Source organism: Solanum tuberosum, unplaced genomic scaffold (genome assembly GCF_000226075.1).
Source record: "Solanum tuberosum cultivar DM 1-3 516 R44 unplaced genomic scaffold, SolTub_3.0 scf00021, whole genome shotgun sequence".
NCBI lineage: Eukaryota > Viridiplantae > Streptophyta > Magnoliopsida > Solanales > Solanaceae > Solanum > Solanum tuberosum.
In genome coordinates, this window is record NW_006238947.1 from 899,350 (window position 1) to 922,460 (window position 23,111).

Sequence of the window (23,111 nt, forward strand, 5' to 3'; positions counted from 1 at the left end):
AGGCGCTTGATTATAGAATTTGAAGTTTTCAAAATTTGATTTAGAATCAGTGTTTATTAATGAAATCTACATATAATTCAACTTCATTTTCAAATTATGATTTCATAATCCAAATTCTTAAAACAATCCTCATATTGTTTTTTTTTAAAGAAATGTGAGAATGAAAAACACGATAATTATTTAAAAACGGAGGGAGCTTTTTTTTTTCTTTTCAAATAAAGTAAGACACCAAAATTAAAATAAAAAGAATATATATTAATAACTTGAACCCATAAGTTTAAATTTTTTCAATTATTGCAAAGTCATAACTGTATATTTATTACATTACTGAATGAACATAACTTTTAATTTCCCCATACATATATGTTTTATAATGAGCACCATAAAATAAGGGCGTCAACGGGGCCACCCGATGGGTGACTGTGATGGAGTCAGAAATTTTATTAAGAATATCTAAGAATAATGGTGTGTGACTGTTAAAATATACCACTATGCCAAAGACATAACTTTGTCGAGGATGTCCAACTTTAAATATATATCCTTTAAATGAGAATTTGACATTTATATATACAACGTAATTTTGTGAGTTAGACATCCTAGGTTGGCTATAGCTACGCCCCTGATGGGTGGGGTGGGTTGGGGGGAGTTGACCTGGCTCCATAAAAGAGAGCCTCTATCTGTTCCGAGTTGGTTCGGGCCTAACCTTATGTCCGGCTCAATCTCCTTGTCCCCCTCACTCCCATACCTGGTTAGTGTCGAGCTAGTTTTTTATCGAGTTGATTGAGTTAGGTCTGGACGATTGAACTAGACCAATCTGACCCGATTTATAGTAAAACTTCATCTCAATGCTAATACAAGATATGTGTGATACAATATAATATATATGGAGTAATAAATATTGTTTTATTAATAAAATTATGGTCTGTTCTGATTTTTTTTCAGGATGGGTGAGAAAAAGGATATATATAAATTAGGAAACATTGATCACATGAAAATGACTACGTTGGCACTGACAAGACGTACGATATTAATATGGACCATTTCATAATTAATACAAGTAAAATTAAAAATTTACGATAAATATTAATTAATCTTTTGCACTTTGATTCGTAATTTAAGTGTTTATCTCTATAATAATTGATTTTTTTTTGTCTTTACTTTCTAGTTTAATTTGTACTTTTTATTTTGTTAAAATTAAGAATATATTCATGTTCAAAATAATTTATCTTTGAGTTCTTAAATTAATCATTATTTTTAAATTCAAATACTGTTAAGATGTCTTGGCAAATCACAACTAAATCTTAATTATTATTTTTTTACACAAAACAATTCAAAATTTAAATGACTAAATTCTTGAACAATGTATACAATTTTTTTTTTGGAGAAAGCTATATATATAAATAATTTTTTTTGGTGCTGACGTGGTGTTATGTTGGAATATGGTAAATTGTAACTAAGTATATTAAAACTGAATTAAGCGAAAAACCCAACAAAATCAAAGCAATGGAAAACCGATTAAATTAATTTGATTTTATTCTAACATTTGAAAAATCAATTTATTAATTTGATTTCCTTTTAACAAAAAATCGATCCAAACCACAGCCTCACGTGCATGACTTCATTTCAAATATCTCTATATTTTAAAAATTAATACGGTTTAATTAATTACACTTAACATTCTTGTAATATGACTTCATTTCAAATATCTCTATATTTTAAAATCAAACACTTATAATCTATGTATTACAAAAACCCTACCTTTTCACCCCTATAAATTATATTCCTAAAAAATCATATCAAAATATAATTATTATAAAATAAATTAAAATTATAATTCTTATTTATATGAACCCAAAAAACAAGAAAACAGTTGAGAGGTTGGTGAAGATAATTAGAGGCAGTCACCGACTTACACATTCAATTTGAATCTCTTCTACATCCCAATTCACTACCATCAACTACTTTTTTTAAAAAAAAAAAAAAATTAAAAAAAAAATTAAAAAAAAAAAAACACTTTTTTTGGTTTTCTCTCCGATATTCGGAGTCCACATTAAAGCCCTGACTAAATTTAGATCTCGCATAGTGACGGAGCCAGGATTTTCAATAAGAGGGATTAAAATCTGAAGAAATTGACACACGAAGTAGCCGAAGGGGATTCGACATTTACTCTATATACCTAAAAAATTATTTTAACCATGTATAAATAATATAATTTTGCTATAAGGTGGCTCCGCCACTGATCGCGCACTGCAGCGCCTTTTTGTTGGGTGACGCTTTCAACATGATTGTCTCCATACCTGCAGCTCAAACCCGAAATGATCTCTAGCTAAGGATAAAACAGTCCAACCACTACTACACATAAAGTGTGTGAGAGAGATCATGAGACACACAATAATTTCTCCTATATTCACACCACCAACACACAATAATTTCTCCTATATTCACACCACCAACTTTTTATCTATATATGTTCCCATTCCAAAAAAATCATTACATCTCTAAATATATATTTTGAACAAAATTTCTTTTTGCTTGTCTCTCTTCTACTCTTTTTTCCTTGTTTAACTATTAGTTTTGTGTGTGTGTGTTACTTTTTATTTTTATTTTTGAAGTATGTTTAGGTTGATAACAGGAAGGCCAGGTCCAAGTGGATTTGGATCAGCTTCTACTGCTGAGCAAGTTACTCATGACATTGATGGTTCCAATCTCACAGCCATAGTCACAGGTTTTTTTTCCCCTATACTATAATTTTTAAGTTATATATATCGATACAATAAAAAGGATATAGTTTGATGCATGAAGTATTTCATAAGGATATAGTTCGATGCATGAAGTATTTCATAAGGATACAGTTCGATGCATGAAGTATTTCATATTAGGTTTATTAGTAAAGGGAAGGGTTGGATTTGTAAGGGTGTGATGTATGTGTTAAATTAGGTTTTCAGCTTAACTTAAAAGGGAGGAGGATTGTTCGAGGTTTATAAGGAGTTCAGAAGTCTCAATTCTTAGTATTGATGATATGTGATTCTTTTTGTAAATCACTCCGTCACGCTTAGACACTTTTTTTGGATTGGAGCATACACATTCATGGATCGGGATATTTTCATCCCTTCGCATTTGATTGATTTGATTTTGATTCTGATTTAATTTAAATTAACTGTATGCATATGTTGGTCAAGCTTTTGGAAGGTTAAACGTGTTTATTTTTGTCAAACAGTACTTATTTTAAAAAATTTGAGGTGCATGATCAAGCTTTTAAAAGAAAATATTGTTTTTGACGAGTAGCAAAAATTGTTTTTTAGAAGTTAAAAAAAAGTAGTTTCATCCACAAACACTTTTAAAAAGCTTGGCTAGACACTAATGAGTAATGATTGCTCAAAAATATTTTAAAAATTTATTTGTCAAACACAAACTGCTTTAAAAAAATAGTGTGCTTTTCAAAATAAGCTCATTTTAGAAGCTTGGCCAAATAGGCTAAAACAAAGAGAAAAATATATTAAGTGATAATTGATCCTCGAGATAAATAACTCAAGTTTTCAACTATGTGCAGTATTTAACCTTTTTGTAGAATGGGTGCTAACAGATATCATTATACCAATTTTTAAAAAAATACACAGACAAATTTCTAATTTTACGAAAGGATCATGAAATTCACATGTTCATATTCTAATTTTAAATTTAATTTTTCGTATTTTGAATTCCTTTAGAGAAAATCTTCGCCCCGCACGGCAGGTTACTGTATTTACTAGATTATATCAAATAATGCATTACTCATAATGATATTGACGTGCATGTGAATTCATTAGTAGTTAAGGCCGTGTTTGGATGAAAGTTTTATAAAAGCTAGACTCTTTAGTTCACCTAAAGCCAACTTAATGGAATATTTTATATTAGGATTTCTTATTTTTACTATTTTCTTTTTTTTAATATTTATTTTTCCTTGTAATTAAATAAAATTGGAGACTTTAATTTGAGGGGCCAAACAAACTTCCCCATGTGTTGGAGCTCAGCAGCCTTAAAATTTGTCTAGACAAACATTCTCAAAATACTTTGTGATGTTTTTAATTTATTAATTTTTGACTTTTTGTCCTCTAATTTATTCCGTCTGTCCGATATTACTGACTTGACATACATTTTAAGAAACAATAAATAATAAGGGTAATATAACCTTTAAATATATTAAATTCAATGTTTTAGGAAATGTATTAGATATTGAATAGTATCTAATAGCAAGCGTAAAATAGATACAAAAGCGTAAATTATCTTTTGATTTTTCAAATTGGATAAGTATTGTTGGACAACTATTTTTAGTATAATGGATAAGTAAAAATGAACGGAGGGAGTAAATGGTCTGCCTTGTTTGTTGTATTGGCTATCTAATACTTCCTTAGTCCCTAATTACTTGTCCATTTTTCCTTTTATAGTTGTCCCTAATTACTTGTCCATTTTGACAAATCAAGAAAGGACAAAATAATTTTACCTATTATACCCTCAATTAATTACTTGGAAAAGGTATAATTTCTTGAAAATCTTAAATTTTTAATCCATCCACTTCATAATTAATAAGGGTAAAATGGTAAACTCGCTATGTCAATAATTACTTTCTTAATAGGTGTGTCAATTCAAAAGTAGACAAGTAATTAGGAACAGAGGGAGTAGGATCTTAGCTGACATTTTAGGAAAAATTTTAAGATGGTAAAGGCACCATCAACAATAATTGTGTGAGGTTTCATTGAATTTTTGACACTTGAATAAGTGGGTCCATTTGTACACTTACTTTTCACTCACCACCCCCACCACTTCCCTCCCATCTGCCCACCCCTCCTCTATTTATTTATTTATTTTTAATTCTTTAAAAAATGGAAATGTGAAAAAAATAAAATTGGTAACCAAAGAAAAGTTAAAATATAAATTTGATTACCAAACTTTCACAGGAGTCTCTTTCACCATATAAATTGATTACCAAACTATCCCTATATTTTTTATATGACCGAAGAAAAGTTAAAATATAAATTTGATTACCAAACTTTCACAGGAGTCTCTTTCACCATATAAATTGATTACCAAACTATCCCTATATTTTTTATATGACCGAAGAAAAGTTAAAATATAAAGGTAACAAATCAAATATTAGAGCACACAATTGTATACCAAGAAAATAAACGAGGTTGACGCCGTAAAGTGGAAGTTAATTTATTTAATTTGACTATTTTTTTCACTAAATTTCTAAAAATATGTAAAGATAACTGAATATTAACGAAAACATTAGAGTTAAAAATGATCGATTTAGCTGAATTCAAATAACTTTTAGGTATACATACTTAAAAACACTTTTTTAGTGCTTAACCTGAATTTTAAAATTAAAATAAAAGTATGGCAGCTGAAAATAAGTTATTGATGCATTTGATAATAAAAAAATATCGAGTAACAACTTATCTATCAAAATAACTAAAATTTCTTTAAAATTGTTAATATTAAAAATAAATTTATTATCCAACATTGTTATATCAAAGTGCCTCAAATCACAGATGATAGTATTAAACTAAGTGAAAACTCAAATTAGTTTTTATTTACTTAAATAGTATGCAATAATTAATAATCAGAAAAATATTTTAACTTTTCTTCAGTTACAAAAAAAAAGGTTTTTATTATTTTTCACATTTTCATTTTTCGAAGAATTAAAAAAAATGAAAAAGAAGAAAATAAAAATAGAGGAGTGGTGGGCAGATGAGAGGGAACCGGTGGGGGTGGTGAGTGAAAAGTAAAAGTGTCATATGGGTCCATTTATTCAAGTGTCAAAATTTGAATGGAACCTCACACAACTATTGTTGGTTGTGCCTCTACCATCTTAAATTTTTTTGACATTTTAGATTTTCTTTTGGTAATAAAAAAATTGGGAAAATATTTATGTGTTTGACTAGTTCTTGAATAGAAGATATTATTAATGAATAGATCTGCACAATAGTGAAGTCAAAAATTCCGTTAAGGATATTCAAGATTTAATATATACATATGAAAAGCAATTTTTAATTTATATAATTCGTATAATTTTCTATATACATAAAAAAGTATTTTCACGGCTACGGGATCCGTATATTCTTTACATTTTCAGTAATAAATGTTTACTACTCCATTTATATTTTGTCAATTATTAGTCTTGTTTATCATCTATGAATTGCAAGTAATAGTTACTGTACCAAAAGAGGTTTTTAGTAGCAATATAATTTTTCTTTTGGTGGTAATATTTATTGCCGCAAATAAATTTGCCAACTATTGAGTAAATAATAAATATCATTGCATTTAGGATCGCTAAAGCTTTTAACGACATAAATGTCAAGTAAGTGGAACTAACTCTGAACAATATTTCAGGCCGACAATCCAAATTTTTCTTTGTTTTATAAAACAAAAGTAAGACATTTTTGTTAGTTTTTCCACTCGGTGCTCGATACTTATCTGATATACTAAATTTGAATTTGCAACGATAAGTCTTACCTTTTAGGTAAAACGCTCCCTAATAAAGTCCGTCGGAATTCACAAGTGAAAGAACAAAAACTATTGATTCACAAAAAAATACTACTTCTATTGTATGAAGAATATGAATGTAGAACCTTAGAAAAGAAAGATTTACACTTACAGCAGAAAATGAATAATTACATCAAGAAATACAATCTCATTAGTTAAACACTATACTATGATGTTATGTGCTCTTTTTAGCTTTTACTCAAGACGAACTTCACTGAGTATGTTGTTGTACTCAAGACGAACTTCTTTATGATCTCATCCACATTATCCACGAAAGACGTTTTTACTTCAAATTCTTCATTCACACTTCGATTTTTTTTTTAGCTTTTACTGGAGATGAACTTCACTGGATATGTTGTTGTACTCAGGATGAACTTCTTTATGCTCTCATCCACATTGTCCACAAAAGGTGTTTTTACTTCCAAATTCTTCATTCACACTTCATTTTTTTTGTCTAAACAGGAGGCGCGAGTGGCATAGGTTTGGAGACAGCAAGAGTTTTAGCAATGAGGAATGTTCATGTTATTATTGCAGCACGAAATATGGAGGCCGCGAATAAGGCTAAACAATGCATTCTCAACGACAACAAAAATGCTCGTGTCGATGTTGAGAAACTTGACTTGAGCTCAATTAGATCTGTCAAGACATTTGCCGATAATTTCAAAGCACTTGATCTTCCTCTCAACATCTTAATGTAATTCCGCGTTATTGATTGAGTTCTTAGCTTTGAAAAACAGAACATGTTTGCCTAATGAGAATTTGCAAAAAAACAGAAACAATGCAGGTATTATGTTCTGTCCATTTCAACTTTCAGAAGACGGCGTTGAGATGCAATTCGCGACAAATCATCTAGGTATATACTCTGTCAAACTCTGTTACTTTACGAATAGAAGTGTACGTAGAGTTGAACATAGTAAAATAAGAAAGTTAAACATCTCGAAAAGCTAATCATCACAACTTCTTCTCTCCTTCAGAACAATAAGGTCGTTATGCTCATTATTGAACTTGTTTATCAGAGGTTTAATCGATCATCATCAGAAGAAGAATTATGCTAATACATTATGAAAAACTCAAATTTCTATCGAAGAGAAGCAAATGAAAGACTTTCATAAACGTTTTCGTAGTTCTCAAACCTCTAAAAAACTCATCTTTTTTGGATTTTCAGGTCATTTCTACTTGACTAATCTTCTACTAGACAAAATGAAGGAAACAGCAAAATCTAGTGGAATTGAGGGTAGAATTGTGAACTTATCATCAGTAGCTCACATTTGCCCTTACAAAGGAGGAATAAGATTTCAAAAGATCAACCAAAAAAACAGGTATACTACTGTCCTACGTTGCTCAGACTCTACAAAAATGTTGTCGTTCCAGTATCAAATCCACTAAAAAGCACTACTTTTGAACGATCTGACACATATCTGATTGATTTTTGAAGAGTCAGAGCAACACAGATATTATCATGACTTCCCATTTAACTAATTTACCTATCTATTTTGTTTTTGAACTAGTTATCAAAACAAACTAGCATATGCTCAATCCAAATTAGCAAACATATTACATGCCAATGAACTTTCGCGTCGATTGCAGGTAATTAACTAAACTTTTTTTTTTTACTGTAAGCTTAGAGAAACAACGCGCTATATGTCATTACTAGATGTTCATTAGACTGTGTGAACTGTTTCATCTAAAAGTTTAAGTTGTTAGAGATTAGACAGTATAATTATTTTATATCATCAAATACAGGAAGAGGGAGCAAATATAACTGTCAATTCAGTGCATCCAGGACTAATTATGACTCCCCTCATGAGGCATTCTGCTCTTTTGATGAGTATGTATTTTCTATATTATTAAACATTCACAATATTTTATTTTTTTTGGTTTCCCACTTGGTATCCGGAGTCCACATTGGAGCTCCAACTAAATCAGGATCGCGCTCTGCATGACCCATTAGGAGGTGGCGCTCCCAACATGATATATTACTTCATATTTCATGATCTTTTTTTAATCACTTGGATTTTGCTTGACAGGAATTTTTAGGGCTTTCACTTGTATCCTATGGAAGAATGTCCCTCAGGTAAAAATGAATTCACTTCCTCTTTTCGTGAACTGTACAACATTCAGTGGCCGAGCCAGGATTTTTACTAATTGTATTCAAAACATTAAAAAAGAGTAAACGCGTGAAGACATCAAGGATAAATGACCTTATATACAATATAATTTTCCGTCATATCTATCATAGTGTGATTAACAATGATTCGAAATTTTCAGGGGGCAGCTACAACATGTTATGTTGCACTTCATCCAAGTCTAAAAGGGGTGACTGGAAAGTACTACTATGACTGCAATGAGTACAAGCCAAGCAAGCTAGCGCGAGACGAAGCTTTAGCAAAAAACCTTTGGGATTTCAGCAACAACTTGGTTAATGCATCTCTAAAAATTTGAGAAAGAAAATATTACTATTTCATTCACATTTTATGAAAAAGTTGTTGGGGGTTTGTTGAGTTTTAAGCTTTGTTAGTTTTGCTTCCAATATCATGAGGGTTTTGTCTCTTTGATTTTTCTCAGTTTATGTAACATACTTTATTTTTTAGTTCATAAAAAAGAATGTCATCTTTCTATAGTTGGAGATAATTTTAACTTTAAAATACCTCTTTTACCGTTAATGAAATAATTGATAAATGTACGAATAGTCGATGAATATTTTAGCCCATAGAATTCAAAAGTCTTGCATTTTTCTAAAAACGGTGTGTCAAATCAAACGATTTCACATAAAGTAGTCAAAAGAGAGAAGAGAGAAAAAAACATTGTTTGGTGAGGCATTATATTGTATCATTGTTCTCTTTTTGGCAAGTGAGTGAAAAACCAACCTTCTACACGAAGGAATCTAGGATTTGAAGACTTAGGGTACATCAAGTCTCAAATATGAGCTCCAGACTGAAATATGTGTTGGGCATGCGACCCATCAACCCACTAGTAATATATATGGAGATAAAGCATAGCATGTCACCATAAAAACTCAATTCGAGGAGGAAGATCCATCACTAATATTTATTTGTTTAATGCATCTCTAAAGACTTGAGAAAAAAATATACTAAAACAGAAGAAACTGCTTAAAGGCGTTTAGATAATCTTTATAAGTTTAAAGCAGAAATATTGGGTAAACATTTAGAAAATCTTAAAAGAAGAATGATATGCAAAATGAGCATGCCACTTCCTTTTTTGAGATCTTGAGAATATACTACAGTTTTCCTTTAACAAACTTCTGGAGTCTCAGGACCCAACTGGCACTTATCTCCGTTGCGTTTGCAACGCGTGCCAAGTTCAGAGCCCTAGCTTCATCAAGAGGTTGACATTCACGACAAATACATTACACATTAGAACTTGTACTAAAAGAAATAGCCCATACGACTAATCACTTGAGTTTTCCAAAATATATTCATAGCATTGGTAATATTAAGTCAGAAACAATTCAGCAGAGTACGACAACCAGAAACGACAGATAACATTCCTAACAAGTCTGCAGCAACAAGCAAAGAGGCACTTCAGCTGTCAAGTTCCTCCGACTTGTCTCTTCCATGAATCCTCAACAATCAGTTCATCGACTCCCCAATCTTCATAACTAATAAACACAAGAAGATAAAACTAATTTAAGTGAGAAATGACAAGACATAGGATGAGAGAAGGAAGAGAAATGTAGTAACAGATGCTTAAAGACAAAGGAAGTCTTGCCTTCCATCAGGCAAGTAACGGCGAATTGTGAATGGTATCTTCCTCTCTCGGAGCTCTTTCATTGCAATCTTTTAGCATAAATGAATTTTGACAAAAAAGACATCAGTCAATCTAGAAACTTCACCAAATAAACATGTTGCACAGTCTGCATTTTTTAAAAAGAGGCTTACCTCAAGTGGGTCAGTTTCTCCTTCCAACTCAACCATCACAGGTGCATTCATGCTGCTCGAGGACAAAATAACTCACCAGGTCAGAAAACATATATATTGCATCTCTTACAAGTTATCAAACTAAAAAGTAGGGCCTTGGCAAAAGCAGAATTGAGGAAAAAGCAAAATGACCTGATCTGGAGTGCACGAGTGCCCAGGATTCTTGCACGTTCATATTTTGTCATAAACTTTGATGTCTTACGAGGTCGTTCCACAGGCTCTTGCTGCTCTGGTTTTTCCTCACCTTCACCCATCAGGGGATCTGGTACGTCCTCATTGTTGCCATTATCTTCTTCAATCTCTGCTCCTTCCTGTCAGTTAAGCACAATAACGAAAAATACTTCATCAAATACTTATCCAGCATTAACATACTTATAATGAGGATTACAAATAAGAGAAATCATCTTACATCAGGTTCAGGATCCATTGGCTCGTCCACGTATCTGCACAAATGTAACAGATAAGATGCCTAATAGGTACAATATCCAATGACGTTTACCAAAATCAAACATAATTTATCTTCATAAACACCAAATCAAAAAACAACAAACAAACAAACCAAGTCACAAACGGGTTTAACCACAAAAGTAGCTACTAGGAAAGGTCAATACCCTACCCAATGCATAAAGTGATCTAGGGAAAGCTTGAAACCAAAAAAGTAGAAAGCTCCTGGTTTGTACAAGCATGCACTTCAGAAAGCAATATATACATTGAGAAGGTTTGCTGCAATTTTTGAAATACTCAGATGTTTAAATATATTTGAAAACTTCGTATTAGTAATACAAAGTATTTCTTGAGCAAAACAAGGACACTTGTAACATCAGTGCTAAATGACCTTCAAGCACAGCTGATCATCCTCTCCCATTCTTGCTTTTTCTCAGGTAGCTTTTCTTTACACCTATTTAGCTAGTGGGGCATTGGCCATAAATGAAATTCGTAGAAGGGATAAAACAAGAATAAAGAAGAGAAAGAAAGAAAGGGGAAGTTTCTTCATGTGAATTTCTTCCAATATGCAACTAGTTAAATAACTTTATGCTTAAATGAACTACTTAGCTAAGATTTACAATAATCTCTAAATCGATGCAACTGATCTACTAAAAGCAGCAATCCAGCAAAAGTTGAACCGATGGTAAAGCCGTTATCAAGCAACCTCAGTCTACCTAATGCTTAAAGGGTATTTGTCCACCATATACTACAAGGTCATCTTAAGAATACTCTTCCCTATACATAGATCATTGTCGTAAAATAGTGTGAATTGCATCATTTAAAATCTTAAGATGTTGGAGAAGTTTTGAGTGTTTTTTTGGATATGGAATATGCTCCTCACTTGTGGGTCTAACTTTTTTCCTTTTGCACCATGAAGTACAACAACTCTGCCTCAAATCTCAATCCCAAACAAGCCAAGGTCAGCTATATGATCCTCACCGATCATTTTTCCCTGCATTAACTCAATTCATGACATCATCATAGCAATTCCATTAACTTGTGACAATGAGACTCAAACTGAGACTTCTGCCACCCCTGTTACCATATTGAATTGTGTGAACTGCCTCGTTTTAAAAGTTTAATCCTGTAAAACACCTCTCTAAAAGCTGAACTTTCAGAAAGGGGACACCTTTACTTGTTTATCTTAAGTCCTCAACACTTCCCACAGATAAATCAATAATCAGAGACGAAGAATAAGCCCGAAAGGGGTAAAAAGAAGAGAATAGGTCATGTTAAATTCAAAGAACAAAAACACAAATTGGAAAAACCCTAAGCCTCGACCACAAGCTAAACAACCAAACAACAAAATCAGACAAACCCCAAAAACTGTTTTTCCATAAACCCTAACCCTAAACAAGTTCATACTCAATAGGCAAATCAATTAGTGTTACACATAATAAACCAAATAAACATCAAATTTCAACAAGATAAAAACAATAAAGAACGGCGGCACTAACCCTCCGTCCATATCATAATCATCGTCCGCCATTGTTGCGTCGGCGTCAAAGCTCTCTTTTCAATTTGTGTAATACGGAGAAAACGCAGCTTTGAAACCAAATAGAACTGAAAATGTTTTGCCCTTTCTGCGCCTTTAATAGTATTATATATATTATATTGTGGGGTTATTTTTGTTATTTTACACATGTACTAGTACGACTTGTTTTAATTGAGTATTCGAACATATTATATAGCGTGCATTTGTTAAACACTTTGAAAACGCAATTGTGCACTTTTTTCAAGTATCTATCTATTAGGTAGTTAAGTTAACATCATAAAATTTGTCACTTCATTGAATTTATAATAACCTCAATAAATAATAAAACCTTTTTAAATCGAGGTCGAATCTCAGGTTCCTATTGGTTGGGTCTTGGATGTCACTTCATTGAATTTATAATAACCTCAATAAATAATAAAATCTTTTTAAATCTGTTGGTTGGGTCTTGGATCTTGGGTCGGGATCGGGATTGGGTCCAAGGTCTCAAGTCAGGATCAGGGTCAGGTATCGGATTCGGGTCTCTAGTCTTGGGTCGGAGTCGAGTCTTGCGTCCAGAGTTGAGTTTTGGGTTGTGGTTTGGGACAGAGTCATGATCAATGTCCGATCTTAAACAATTCACGTGTCTAGTGGGTGAAAAATACCATCGACTATAATAAAGCGTAATTTATAGTGCAAGAGGATAACAAGAACCCTACACAAAATATTACATTATATAATTTAAAGAGTGTTAAATAGGCGGGGTAGACTTAAATAAAGTATGTCAAAAACTGAATGAGCCAACAAAAAGAGACATGAAAGCAATAAAGAGAATACTTCAATATCTCAACGGAACAATGCACTATGGAATCAAATTTCTTATCCAAAGTCCTCTAAAGCTATATGAATTTTGTGAAGCCGATTGGGCATGTTGTCCGGACACTAGAAGAACTACTGGTTATTGTATATACGGAAAATGGTCAAAAATATCTTTAAACTATCCGAAATAGCTCATATTTATCCTTAAACTATATTTCGGCTCAAAACTATCATTCTCGTCAAATTATTGGGTCAAAAGTACCTTTCTTATTAACGGAAGTTGTTAAATGCCATGTGGATGTCACATTGCATGTCAATAGGGTTCCACTGCCACATAGACTAAATCTCTAAATCCTAATTACTCTTCCCCCCTCATTTCATTATTTTCCAAAAACAATTTCACCCCTTCTCCCTCATTTCGCGGCTAGGGTTTCACAGTTTTCTTCGTGGCTGGGTTTCGAAGTGGATATTCGTGGTTGTAGGTTAGTAAATATTTTTTCTTATTTTATTATGTTTACGATTTCAAAGCATGATAGTTAGGATTTCACAACTTTCCCCTCATTTCGCGGCTAGGGTTTCATAGCTTTCTTCGAGGCTGGGGTTTCAAAGTGGATATTCGTGGTTGTAAACATAATAAAATAACAAAAAAGATTTACTAATCTACAACCACGAATTTCCACTTTGAAACCCAGCGACGAAGAAAACTGTGAAACCCCTAGCCGCGAAATGAGGGAGAAGGGGTGAAATCGTTTCTGGAAAATAATGAAATGAAGGGAAAAAAGAGTAATTAAGATTTAGGGATTTAGTCTCTGTGGCAGTGGAACCCTATTGGCGTGCAATGTGGCATTCATGTGGCATCCACATGGCATTTAACAACTTCCGTTAATAAGAAGGGCACTTTTGACCCAATAGTTGACGGAAAGGGTAGTTTTGAGCCGAAATATAGTTTAAGAGTAAATATGAGATATTTTGGATAGATTAAGGGTATTTTTGACCCTTTTCCTTTTAGTCTATGTGGCAGTGGAATCCTATTGGCGTGCAATGTGACATCCACATGGCATTTAACAACTTTCGTTAATAAGAATGGCACTTTTGACCCAATAGTTTGACGGGAAGGATAGTTTTGATCCGAAATATAGTTTAATAAATATGAGCTATTTCGGATAGTTTAAGGATATTTTTGATCCTTTTTCGTTGTATATATCTAGGAGCTAATTGTATTTCTTGATCATCAAAAATGCAACCAACAGTTTCAAGATAAGGCTGAAGCAGAATATAGGTCAATGACAAGTACATCGACAAGACTAATATGAATTACCTTCTAATACGAGATGTTGGAATTGAATTATTACATGAACCACCACAACTCTTTTGTGACAAAAAAAATGCACTTTACATAATCATAAATTTAGTATTTCATGCCCGCACAAAGCATATAGGGATCGACTGTCACTTTGTTCGTGGGAAGGTTGAAATTGGAGCATTGACAACTCTATATATTCCCCCATCTTATAAAATTATAGACATCTTCACCAAATCTTTGTCAAAACTCCCATTTCGATATTTTAGGAACAATCGAGGCTTACATTCAATCATTTCCGCCAACTTGAAAAAGGGTGAAAAGAATGATATTCGACCTACTTATGCACTGATAATGTTAAAGATCATAGTTGCCAGTTGAAATCAAGTTAATGGTCATATATTATGATTTATGCCTTTTACAAATATATGTTTTCATAAATGTTTACAATTCTATAGCCAAACACTAGTTTTTTGTTAAGCTTAAAAAAGTCATTATGTGATTCAAATAGTAATAGTACTTTTGGTGGCACCTGACAAGATATTGCTAGTGCTCCAAATATCTCCCTTGCTACGATTAATGCATAATATATATACAATCATTATCAAACTAAGTCATTATATGATGATCCATATTGATAATAGTCGCAAGAATATGTATGTTATTCTAATGTTTTTCATATATAAACATTATAAACTCAAAGACTTGATTTAATAATATTGATGATATTTTTTTTAAAATAGTGTACCAATAGCTCAACATATACGTGCAATGCACATGAGGAGAAACTAATTAAATAAAAACACAATGAGATTGTAATGTTCAATACTAGGACATGAGCATCAATAAAATTTATAAGATATCGTTCTACGTCACCAGAACTAACTTTTTTAAAATCATAATCTTCAGAAATTATGATCCTTTTTCACATCTTGAATGATAGGATGTTCAGTAATGCTCATAGCTTCTTCCAAAGTTAAGTTAGACATGTACTCTTGAAGGCTTTGTGTGCTGCTTGTAGAGATTTCTTCATTTTTCTGCACAAAATGAAATAATTGCATAATCAACAAATTAATCTTTTACCTAAGAAAATAGATTCTTCTACGTGAAAATTTTAATTTAATTCTTTTATGTGTAAAAAAATACATAAACTTATATATGACTTTGTGTATGCGACCGTGTGCATTTTTCGGATTGGCGCATTGTATTGTAGGCTAAGAAAAATTGTGATATAGTGATAAGTAAGTACTTAACTTAACAAGATATTTATATAAAATAAACTAATTTAATCATAAAAATTAAATGCTAAAGGGAAAATACATATCATTCAATCATGATTAGATAACATATTAATAAATTTATGTATATTATGCTGCCAAATATACATAATATACATAAAGATCTTGTTTTTCAATGATCTTATGCTGCCAGTGTAAGGACAAACAGTACATGAGAAAGAATCATGTCAACCTACACTAGCAAGAAGAGTACATAATCTTAATGTATATCCCTAAATATGATAGATTAAACTTATATAAGGTACTAATGCCTATTGATGGCTAAGGTCAGTGGTGGAGTCAAAAATTTTAATAAGGGGGTTCAAAATCTGAGAAGTAAACACACGAACTAGTGGAAGGAGGTTCGACATATATTATACATACCTAAAAAATAATTTTAACCATGTATAAATAATAATATTTTTCACCGAGGGGTTCGGCTGCCTCCACCCCTGGATAAGGTGCTTGAGCAAGGCTTGGGGCGGACTGTCCAAATCTATTAGTTTTTTTTTTGTAAAGCTCTTTGATTAATTACCAAAAAAAGTACTTACCCGAAAGAGATATTGATATTAAATCAAATAATTTAATCATAACAATTTAAAGTGAAAACACATATCACTCAATCATGATTAGACAACTAATTGATAAATATAAAAACAAAAGATCTCACAAAGAGCAAGTGATGTATAATATACTTTAATTGATAATTTCGAAAATAAACATCGAATACAATAGAACAAAATAGGGGTGTGCATTCGGTTTTTCGGTTTGGTTTTGCACTATTCTGTTTGGATTTTTGGTTTTAGTTTTGTAAAAGTGTAACCCAATCCGATCCAAAATAAATTTGGTTTGATTTGGTTTGGTTTTCCTCTATTCGATTCGGCTTTTTTTGATTTGGTTATTCGGTTATGTCAATAATTAATAACATATATAACCAAAGTAATAATATTTAATCCCTTAAATATTCTTTCTAATATAAATCATAAATAAAACTTAAAACACAATACTTATAAGTATACCTATTATAGATGTAATTCAAACATAAAATATAATGTAATCATCATGAAGGCAATAACCAAAAAGGAACAAAAGTGGTTAAACTCCAACTTAATTCTAAACCTAAACATTATATATATATATAATTCGGTTTTTTCGGTTTTTATTTTTTTAAAATCCGAAACCAAACCAAAAAACCAAACAAAGTAATTTATTAATCCAAAACCAATCTGAAAAACCAAAAAACCAATCCAAATAAAAATTCGATTTGATTTGGTTTGGTTTGATTATTCGGTTTAATCCGAATAGTGCACACTCCTAGGACAAAAGCATAGACAAAAAATAATAAATATAAAGAAAATCAAATTAAAATTTTTAAAAAAAAACATACCTTGTTCAAGGATGATCTTTCACTCAATTCTTTGTAAAATGCATTTGTTTTTTGTACCAAGTCAAGCTCCTTCTGAGTTTCTTCAATTTCTAAATTCAATTTTTCTATAACAGCAAGGCTCCCGTACACAGGATTTTCATACCTAATCTTAGCCTCTAAAATTAGGGTTTCAGCCATTTTTGCCTTTTTCTCATTAGCAGTAACAGAATTAAGCATATTTATGAGAGTGTCTATGCTGTAAAGTCGAATAACTTTATCAAATTCATCAACTTTGTTGGAAGGAAAAAATGGAGCTAATGGACAATTCTCATCACATATGTTGTTTTGGTACTTACATGGTGCACATTTACCCCTTGCATCTACATCATTCATCTTTGTCACAAAAATTGAGAAGTACTCCTAAATAATTACTGAGAGAAGTTTTTTTCTTATAATTGTCTCTCTTAAAAAAAAATTGAGTTGACTAATTGGATTGTATAAGAAATAATCTGATTTGACATTTAATAAAATATTTAATAGACTTGACTGTTTTTCTTTAAAAGTAAGTGATATGTTTTAGTTTTTTGGAAAGAAATCCTTCATGCTAGTAATATATTCATATTTGGTTGACTAGATATCGCGCCTCGAGCCTACACCTTGGACATGGCTGGCACTCGAGAACCGTTTAAAATTCCCAAGCGAATTATTGGTTTGACTGACTACTTAGTGAAATACTTATTCGTAATGGGCTTAAAATAGAATTTTTAACATTTAAACTCAAAGTAAATACTCAACTCAAACTATTTATAAAATACTCAATAACATAAGTATAATAGTTTGCAAAAACATCTCAAGGAAAAGTAAATTATGAAAGACTCTTCAACTCTATCTATCTATGAAGACTCTAATGTTTAAGATAGGTGTCGCGACAAGACCCATGACGCCTAAAAAAAACTAAACTGAAAGTAATGTGAAGTCCTCTAGAATACAAGAAGGCTCACCAAAAGCTAGCTGGAGTGTAGAGTGATCTCAACAAAGCGCATGTTGATAATTATGAACACATGTTTCTGCATCATAAAAAAATGTAGGTCGAATGACATCAGTACATTTGAATGTACGAATATGTAGTATAGTTGAAGTGAAATAACTGAATGAAAGAGTTGCATTAGATAAAAGCTATACTCAAGTTGAATGTAAAGAATTAAAGGAATTAAATCATTTAAAGGTTTACAAAATACTTACTCATTTCTGAACTCAACATAATAAGTGATATATAAAAATACACATTAAGTCTATTGGGAGATTCTCTAACTAACAACCATCACTATGAGCTACGTGATGATACAATGTGTTGTCCACATTGCCAGAACTATCCTACATTGTGCCGGAATATAGAACCTCTCAACTAAGTGGATCCACTAAACTCTACCCAAAGGCACTAAGGATTCATGATCTTGTACCCATGTTGGCAAGACATGATTTATGGGGGATATGAGTTTTCTGAACTCTCCCCTATATCAGTACTCAATACTACTCACAATAATATATACTCTTGCTCAAATGTATAAAACATATTCTTTCACTGGTTTGAGATCATTTCTCAAACTATACTCTTAAAATAGGTAACTGCTCCGAAATATCTCTTAAAATCATTGCTCATCTAGAAAACAAGGTTTCTTAAAGTTCAATGTAAAAATACATTATGGATTAGGATAATTACTCAAAAGAGGCTTTTTAAGAGGTAACTGCTCTGTACTCAATCTTTCTGAAAACTCTTTTAACTTTTCAAAAAAATATTCTTTTTCTTCATGTAAAAATGAAACATTTGGGAAATACTTAGTTCCCTTTACTCTTTCTCAAACTCTTTTTTTCTTCCTCAAAAACTCAGTTTACAACACGAACGTTGGCTTTAAAAGATTTACAAGATTTATAACTCAAAATAGGGCTCATGTTGAAATATAAGCATGAACGAATCAACTCAAGGATCTCAATAACAATATGGAAATTTAATAATTAGGAATAGAATTTCAAAAACAATCAGGAACTCAAGAACTCAAATCAACTCATCTCAAGAATACTCAAATCTAAGTATAAAATCCTAGATTACTCTTTTACTGATTTGAAAGTAGATGTAGGGCATGAGGACGAACTAGTACAACACTATGATAGCCTTACATACCTGGAAGAACAAATTTCTTTGGCGAAATCGATGAAACTCGAAGAAAGCTTGAACCCTAGATTTTTTGCTCTTGGAACCTTGTTCTAATGTCTTGAAGTGTTAATGAACGTAAAATAATTGATTATCACTTTCTAAGCCCTTACTTAGGTGTAAAACATTGTGGTTTAGGCTTAAAATATGGGTTAAACGATGTAGTTTAAGTACCAAACGCGTAGGGGAAAGACAAAAATGATTCAGCTTTTAAAACTGTCAAGGTGCCTTAAAATGGAGGTTTCACGGACCGTTTACAGCTTCACGATCCGTGAAACACTTTAAGGGTTGTATAGCTGGTCGTGGAGCTACACCTGCTCGATAGGGCTTCACTGAAACGAGCATAACTTTTTACTCTGAACGTGAAATGAGGCAAACTTGGTGGTGTTGAAAAGAAGACTCAAAGTCCTTTAATCTGATAGGTCATGGGTCACCCGATTCATTATTTTTTTAGAGATATGATTGTTTAAAATTAACCTAAAACTTAAAAACTGATGGGTGACTTGTACGGACCCCTAAACGGACCGTGCAAGCCACCACGGTCCGTCTAGAGTCCCGTCCAGGTGACCCCAACCCTGGCAGCCCTAGACGGTTGGCCACCTTTCCTAAAAGGGTCGTGGACCCCTAAACGGTCCGTATAGAGAGCCTTGAAGGGTCAATGGTTCATTTTGGGTTCGTGGACTTGCATGTTAGCCCCCACTTGTGAAAATGTTATTCATGAACTTGATGTCACGATTAATGATCTCGGTTACTGCAATAAAATTGACGTTAATAACCTATTGGATTTTCCAGGTGAAAATGATACATAGATTCAGAGGTCTAAAACTTAGAAGAAATTATGAATACCATAAAAAACAATGTTGATTATGAAATTGTGGATGATATAATACCTTTGAAACCAGCTATACGTAAGAAAACATTTATTATATCTAGAACTTTTCACAATTTTGTAGTGCGGTTCGAAAAAACAACATCGGGACTTTTGGATGCTATAAGAAAAGTTAGAGATGAATTTCAACTAGATTTAAAATTTCACAAAAAATTAAAACACAAAAGAATCACATTTTACTAAATTGTTTTAGATATTTGTACTTTAAAGAATTATTAATTTAAAATATTAATGGGACTATATATTTATATAAGGGTCTTCTGAAAATATATTATCTTATTATCTTATCGAACTAAGTAATTGTTTCCATTGGCCCAAGTCGGGATCGGAGGAAAAATTATCTTAGAGATATTATTAATTTATCAAGTATTAATTTAGTGAGATTTTACTGTATCGATCTATCTATCTATACTAGCTTAAAAGCATGAACTCCCTAACTTGAATATTAAATTATTATAATACCTCCAACTTAAAAACAACCAATTTAGTATATCTTTTATATTATATTATATTTATTTAAATATTTATATCATAGAATCTATTAAAGTATACACCATTTCACATTAAAGGGTTGAGACTTTTTCAAAAGCTTGTGACTTTTCAAAAAGTTGTGACTTTATCTCCGATGAGTTGTGAACTTTCAAAGATTTGTGACTATTCAGAATGGTTGCGACTATTATAAAAGGTTGTGACTTTTCTTGAGAGTTGTCACTTTTTCGATGAGTTGTGACTTTCTAAAGAGTTGTGACTTTTCAGAAGAGTTGTGTCTTTTCTAATAAGGCACAATAAGCACATGCCTGTACTATCTTTCTTGACTATAAATAGGGGAGTTCCTCACATTTTTAAACTACGAATTTTTAAGTTTTCTATTCTTTTCTTCTTCTTAAAACACCCAATTTAGTACATATTTTATACTTATTTATATTATAATATAAAATATATTAAAAGATCACATTTAAGGATTGTGACTTTTCTAAAGGGTTATGACTTTTCCAAAGAGTTCTGATTTTTTCGAAGGATTTTTACTTTTCCAAAGAGTTGTGACTTTTTCGAAGGATTATGACTTTTCCCCTGTGTGAAGAGGTGTTAGGCCTTATGTCCCCCTCTCTTGTAATTATTATATTATTAACAAGCAAGACATGTTTTGAAAAAAAAAGACTTTACCAAAGACTTTTAACTTTTTTGAAGGGTTGTGACTTTTCTGATAAGACACAATAAGAACTTGTTCATACTACCCTTTGTTGGCTATAAATAGAAGTGTTTTCTTACATTTTTAAACCACAAATTTTCAAAGTTTTCAATTCTTCTTCTTAACACCCAATTTAGCACATATTCTATATTTCATACTATAGATAAGTATTACTAATATCAAAAGGCTTAGCCCAAATCCTACAAAATATTTAATTTTATATTATAAAATATATTAAAAGAAAACACATTTTCAAATTGAAGGATTGTGATTTTTTCGATGGGTTGTGATGGGTAGAAGTACCTTATCAAATTGTGGTGAAATTTATTCTCTCTTTGTTGTCTCTTCCTTAATTCTGATTCCGTCAAGAATGCTTAAAAAGTTTTCATAACCAAAACCACAAAATTAATTCAATAAAAATTCATAAAAGATAAATTTTGTATAGATCATTGAATGAAAGGGAGAAGGCACAAGTACTCCCCTAGACTATGAACGAAATCTCAGAGACATACATTAACTAAATTAAGGTCCTATTACCCCCTGAACTCATTTTATATATAATATTGTACACCTTTTGGCTTATGTGGCACACCCCGTGACTCCACGCAGTTGAGGCGCGTGGGAGATATTTGGATGCCACGTAAGCCAAAAAAGGTGTACAAAATTACAAAAAAATGAGTTCGAGGAGGTAATAGGACCTTAGTTTAGTTAAGGTGTGTCTCTAAGATTTGGGTCATAGTCTAAGGAGGTACTTCTACCTTTTCCCTTGAATAAAATACTAACGTAAGTTGCAGACAAAGTGATGACATAAGGAAAAAGCCCACAAAAAGAAGTAGGTACGAACCAAAATATTATCATGGTTGTGATCAGTTGTTTAAGAATTGAGCAATTGAAATAATTTTTCTTTTGACATGTTGAATGGAGGAAAAAACTACAAGGAAATGATAGTTTTGTTTCATTATTATTTTTTAATGAAGATCCAAGGTAGACTTCCAAGAAATTGACGAAGTACCGCAGAAATTAGAGATGAAACTTGTCACGAAGAAGAAAATACAATAACGGATATGATTTGTCTAGATTTTATAGATAGTTCCTAAAGAGATGCAACCGAAGTGATACAACAATCAGAAGGAACACGCGAGTTGAAGAAACGAATTTAAAGGTAAATATAAAATAAGGGTAAAGAACCTAAATATAAAAAAAATATATAAAAGTAAATTTCTGAATTTTAAGAATGCCACGTAGGCAAGTAAGATATTCTACTTTGTGCGTGAAGGATAAATATCATATTGAATGTCTCATCATAGAAAAAAAGGTCGAAAAAAAGTGAGTAAAAAAATGAATGGATCGGACCTATTCTAAAGGAAGAACAAATCTGTTTGTTTTTATTTTATTTACAATAAGCTACAATATTTAATTTCAAGATAAATTACACTATTTCAAATTTAAGAAGAAAGTTCAATTGAATAAAATTGTACTACCTAGGTTAATTTTATTTTTATTTTTACTTTTTGTATACTTATAATAATTTATCAAATTTTCTATATATAAATGAAGAAATATACCTTTTAACATAGTGTTTTTAATTCCCTAATTAGAATTTCTGGCTTCGTTTCAAAACATAAATCGTTACACCTGATATCAA

General features: G+C 31.6%; 3 protein-coding genes across 3 annotated transcripts; 1 reads left to right on the forward strand and 2 right to left on the reverse strand.

Moving 5' to 3' along the window:
* Positions 1 to 2,446: 2,446 nt before the first annotated feature.
* LOC102583799 (short-chain dehydrogenase TIC 32, chloroplastic) lies at positions 2,447 to 9,052 on the forward strand. The gene is made up of 8 exons (XM_006340990.2): positions 2,447 to 2,725; positions 6,985 to 7,216; positions 7,296 to 7,375; positions 7,688 to 7,841; positions 8,031 to 8,109; positions 8,266 to 8,350; positions 8,550 to 8,596; positions 8,791 to 9,052. Exons 1-8 carry the CDS (start codon positions 2,614 to 2,616, stop codon positions 8,962 to 8,964), a joined length of 963 nt encoding a protein of 320 aa, XP_006341052.1. The 5' UTR covers positions 2,447 to 2,613; the 3' UTR covers positions 8,965 to 9,052.
* A 720-nt stretch (positions 9,053 to 9,772) lies between these two features.
* Positions 9,773 to 12,527, reverse strand: LOC102584130 (DNA-directed RNA polymerases II and V subunit 6B-like). The gene is made up of 6 exons (XM_006340991.2): positions 12,404 to 12,527; positions 10,870 to 10,903; positions 10,593 to 10,771; positions 10,422 to 10,473; positions 10,252 to 10,319; positions 9,773 to 10,141 (listed from the first exon to the last, which is right to left on the reverse strand). Exons 1-6 carry the CDS (start codon positions 12,433 to 12,435, stop codon positions 10,072 to 10,074), a joined length of 435 nt encoding a protein of 144 aa, XP_006341053.1. The 5' UTR covers positions 12,436 to 12,527; the 3' UTR covers positions 9,773 to 10,071.
* A 2,914-nt stretch (positions 12,528 to 15,441) lies between these two features.
* Positions 15,442 to 17,572, reverse strand: LOC102585103 (LOB domain-containing protein 24-like). Its single transcript, XM_006341161.1, has 2 exons — positions 17,201 to 17,572; positions 15,442 to 15,573 (listed from the first exon to the last, which is right to left on the reverse strand). Exons 1-2 carry the CDS (start codon positions 17,570 to 17,572, stop codon positions 15,442 to 15,444), a joined length of 504 nt encoding a protein of 167 aa, XP_006341223.1.
* Positions 17,573 to 23,111: the final 5,539 nt, after the last annotated feature.